A 4,938-nucleotide genomic window follows, 5' to 3' on the forward strand; every position below is an offset into this window, starting at 1 on the left:
AATATAACAGACTCTTACATAGATAAAGAAGATAATCAAAATATGCTTCAAAGTTCAAACCCATCTTTTTCTGATTCCATTGAAGATTTTAGCACAATAACATCTTTAGTAACGTGATTATGCATATACAGTGCTTACATAAGAAGCTGTTTGCAAATTTGAACCATAAATCCGTCCCTTGTTAAATTCCTATCAGAGGACTGTAATTTACTATGCACAATACTCTACAATTTGATTTGTAATACAGAAAAATTACATAGTACTGGAAGCACCAATAAATCAAAACTGACTACAAAATTAACATGTTTGCTTTTTCCGTTCGCAAAGGTCTAGAACATGATGGTCAAATCTTGTAGCTTTTTGCCCAAATCATGCTTTGGGATTGCGAGCTACAAGTCGAAATTCAAACGTGCGCTAAGATACCAATACTAATCTTTGTGCTATCCATGACAAAAGCAACAAGCAATTCTGTACATAAACAATTTTACAAGATCGACATAACTTTCTATGCTCCTCTATAATATGACTGCATATGCGCTGCACAACTGCTGCAATCAAATACTTTCCTCTTCCTTTTTTTCTCTTAAAACAATATTAGTCCTCAGGGAGAAAATTTCAGAAATATATATCATCCTCATAAAGTATTCTTAATCAAGAATGTGCTCACCATATTGAGGACTTAAAAATTTTACAGTTTATTGATTCAACTGAGAAAAGACTCTCCACATTGCAACTGCCACTCCAAGCAATCCTCGAAATCAAAACTTCTGGCGCAATCAAGAAGCGCATTTTGCTGATGTTCATAATGGCATATGTAATTCAACCCAACAAGAAGCTCACAGATCAGTTCCTCAATCTTCACTCTGTCAGCAAAGTAAAGAGTCTGAAGCAGCAGAACATTCGTCCTGCTGACAATTTGGTGCTGCTCAAAATTGCGCTCACTTTGCCATCTGATCATGTTATGTGCAAGTGGCCCAAGCCATCTAAGTATCCCATCAAGATTCTCCTTCCATTTGTGAGCAAGAGGAGCATCACATATGACCAAATCCTTGACATAGGACTTGAGTCTTGCCTTAAGAGATAATCTTAAGCTTGTTGGCAGCATCTGATAAAGGTCATCCCTTGCATCCTCACTGACTAAATGCGGGTAGCGAAGCAGCTTCTCTATGAAAATTATCACATTAGCATAGTGCAAGGATAAAGCAGACCCTCCAAGAGTGGAAGGAACCGCATAAAGACTTAAGCTAATTTTCTGCCCAAATGTTGAGCAATTCTGAGTACTAGATTTTGCCTGTCGATCTCTGGTGAAAGGAACACCACTTTGTGCATGACTTAGAACATCGGTATGGCAGAATCCCTTGTGCTTAATGCTGTTGTGACAACTTGACATGTGACTCTGTTGATCCTCGCAACTAATAACATAACCACAGCCACCACCACCATCATCATCATCATCGTCAAATTTTGAAACTTTGCTACTCAAACTCAGACATTCCATGAAAAGTTTCCCTGGACTAGTTCCACAAGCAAAACCGAACTCTTCAGGCCGAAGAGCCGCTAAGTGATCTCTACTAATTTCTATTTGAGCCTTACTAGTACTAGTACTATTACTGGCTCCCTTTCTCCCCTTTCTCTCCATGACTGAATTCACAAGTGAACCAGAATGAAATCCATTTTTCTTGCTCTGATTGTGAATCAACCGCTTAGAACTCATATGAACATTACTACTGAGGCAAGATTCACCAATCACAGAACTATTGTTCTTCAAAGCAGATTCGCCAAAGATAACAGAAACCCTAGCATACATGGTGCAAACCGTCCTGGCCAATAACTGAACGACCTTATCAAAGTTCTGATTCCATAGCGAAACATCCTTGAGATGCCTCACATCATCCCTCTGCCACATGAGTTTCTGCTCAAAAGCCCTCTTACTTTCTTCGTGATGATTATTCTGAAACTTCTTCAAACCTTCTTCTAATTCATTCAATCCTTCCATTTCACTATACAAATTCCTTGTTGCATTAACATACCTATCCAATTTCCTCACCATCCCTTCCATGTGCGTAACCAAGAACCCTAATTCCTTCACATCAATCACGCCATTAACTATGTCACTGTAAATATGCTCAAATCCCTGCAAAGCAGGCTCAGAGCACTTCTTCCCCAGCCGCGAAACCACAGCGGCGATTTGGTTCAGTTCCTCAAGCTTCTCCACGAGAGCGAGCTCGAGGAGATGAACCTCATCAGAGGAAACAATGTTCCTAACACCCTCTGAGATTAATGTCTCGTTCTTGAGCTTTGAGATCTCAGAATCTGAAAGTGATTTGTGAAGGTGAACCATTTTTGACATCGCGGTTGCTACTTCGAAAGAAAGAATGCCAATGGTCTCTTTGTTGTTATTTTCTGAACGCTTTTGATTCTGTTTTTTACTCTTTGTTGAGGAAGTTTCTAGAAGAAGAGCATGCTTGAGATTGGAGCTTAGCTGGTTTCCCATCTTTACAATCCAAGCTTCGGCAACCATAGCTGCTTCAAACACCGACACTAATAAAGGTTCTTACCTATTGCTAGTTTTTTTTTTTTTTTTTTTTTTTTTTGTGCGCGCGTGGAATCAATTTTGTGCAGTTGAATTGTTGTTCATGTTATGCATGCTTGTGAATAAGCAACATAAACAGAAGAGATAGTGGAGTTGTCAGAAAGTGGTAGAAAAGAAAAGTCACAAGGAGAGAGAGAGAGAGGGGGGAGAGGGTATGTGTATTTGTGTGGAAAAGAGAGGGCATAGCATGCTGCAACAAATTGAGAAGGCGTGGTAGAAGAAGGATGATGGGATAAAAGGTGTAATAATTGATTGGAGCACAAAGAGAAAAAGAAGAGAGAGAAACAAATAGCAGAATAAAATAGATTAGTATTGTTGTTGTTTAGTTCATATTATTATTATTTGGGTTGGAAGGAATGAATGTAAGAAGGGGGCAGGTAGTGCTGCAACGGTGTTTATGTTATTGAGAAGCTCAACATCAAGAAGCTCTGCAAGGGAGGAGAACAGAGGAGGAGACAGCGAGCCAGGAGGAATAAGAGGGGAAGGCAAGGCAGAGGCGGAGGCAGACATGAAACGCAGAGGAGAGTGCGGCAGTGCGGAGGGAAGAGGGACGAGGAAAGAGGGCTGTGGGCTTGTGGCAGTTTTGAGGTTTTTAATTTAATTTTTCATTGGAACCTTATTTCTTCCGAAAAAGGGGTGTCAGAAATTTGAAAAGTGTTAAAGTGGACTGTGGACTACAGGGGATTTTAAAATTTGGAAGTATTTGTTCATTCTGTTCTTTTGTTTTTTGTTTATTTGTTTCTTTTCCGTTAGTGCAAGTGGTTACAACTAAAGACCACTTAATGGAAGACTAAGAATTGAGTATAAATAATTTAAAATTAAGCTATAATTATAACAATAAAGCTATGTGTCTAAGCGTTTTTTAAATTAACTTTTTAATAAGTCATTGTACACTTTTATTTAGTACCCATGTATTTCTTTTATAGATTTGGATCCTCTAAAGTTTGAAGTTCACTTTAGAAAGTAAAGTGTGATCTTCTATTCTTGAATAGTTTTTCTTTTATATTTATTATTGGTCCCACCTATGAAATTAATGGTGAGAGATCATACTTTACTCTCTAAAGTGAAATTCAAACTTTAGAAAATCCAAATCCTTCTCTTATATATGTTATATATGTTTAGAAGATTAGAGCACATAAATTTTGATTTAAAGCAATAAAATTTTAGTGAATAACGAGTTAAGTCTCAAAGTAATTTCCAAAGTCACACTTGAGCTTTAAAGTAATTCCTGAAGTTAATAATTACTTAAAATTTATCCTCGAAGTTGCACTTCGAGACTCAAAGTAGTCCTTCAAACATTTTTCGTTCATCGAAACCTTGAAACGACGTCGTTTTGAACAAAAACAAAAAAAAAGTAACATATAACCCCCGATTCGAAAAAAAGAATAAGAAAGAAGCGTAGCATAGAACCCCCACACCTCCGCCCCCCCTCCCAATTTTCAATCTGTTCCCTTCCCCTTCCCCATCCCCATCCCCAACCCCAACCCCTTTCCCTTCCCCAATCTTCTCCTGCCCCTTCTCCATCGCCAACCCGTCCCCTTTTTCTCCTCCAACCCTTTTGCTTCCCTTCTGCTTCCCCAACTTGACGCCTTTCTCCTTCCCCTTCCTCTTCTGCTTCTTCAGCCTGAGATTCTTCCCTTTCTCCTTCTCCTTTCTAATCTGATGCCCTCCCCCTCCCCAACTATACTCTCACACTCACAAGAGCTCTCCTCAACCTTTGTTGTCGCCGCCTCTCACTGGCCTCCGTTTTGCTGCCGTTGTCGCTCGCCAGCCTCCATCTCCGCCCGGTTTCCCTCTTCTCTCCTCTGGCATGGTTCTCTCTCTCAGCCATGGTGACATCTTAGTTTTGGCATCTTACTATCCATTGAAACTCAGAGATGTTGGCATCTTTAGGAACTTAGAATCCAGATGATATTATTGACACTCTTAGTTAAGCTCATTTTGATTCTTGAGCACAGCTTTCTGAGTCTTGGCCGTGACCCTAAGTACTCTGTTTTCCAGTATTACCACCAGATATATTCATTCCACAAACACTTTACCTGGGTGAACCTTTTCAGATTGTGACTCAGATTTGCTAGAGTCCTCGGATAGTGGTGTCCAGAGTTCTTAAGCACACTCTTTTTGCTTTGGACCACGACTTTAACCGCTCAATCTCAAGCTTTTCACTTGACACCTTCACGTCACAAGCACATGGTTAGAGATAGCTTGGTTTAGCCGCTTAGGCTAGGATGTTATTCCATTGGGCTTTCCTATCCACTGATGCTCATAGTCTTGGGTCCTTTTACCTTTGCCTTCTGGTTTAAAGGGTTATTGGCTTTTTCTGCTTGCTTTTTAATTTTTTTTCT

The 4,938-nt window shown here is 39.6% G+C and overlaps 1 protein-coding gene across 1 annotated transcript; it reads right to left on the reverse strand.

Moving 5' to 3' along the window:
• Positions 1–447: 447 nt before the first annotated feature.
• LOC107625258 (uncharacterized) lies at positions 448–3,206 on the reverse strand. Its single transcript, XM_016327855.2, has one exon. The coding sequence runs from the start codon at positions 2,519–2,521 to the stop codon at positions 704–706; it is 1,818 nt and encodes a 605-aa protein (XP_016183341.1). The 5' UTR covers positions 2,522–3,206; the 3' UTR covers positions 448–703.
• Between the last annotated feature and the right edge of the window lie 1,732 nt (positions 3,207–4,938).

The sequence above is a fragment of the Arachis ipaensis genome, chromosome B2, assembly GCF_059453495.1.
Source record: "Arachis ipaensis isolate K30076 ecotype BB chromosome B2, ASM5945349v1, whole genome shotgun sequence".
NCBI lineage: Eukaryota > Viridiplantae > Streptophyta > Magnoliopsida > Fabales > Fabaceae > Arachis > Arachis ipaensis.

Bases quoted from the DNA above. Each gene is read 5' to 3' on its own strand.
- LOC107625258 (XM_016327855.2), bottom strand. From the start codon at position 2,521: ATGGTTGCCGAAGCTTGGATTGTAAAGATGGGAAACCAGCTAAGCTCC.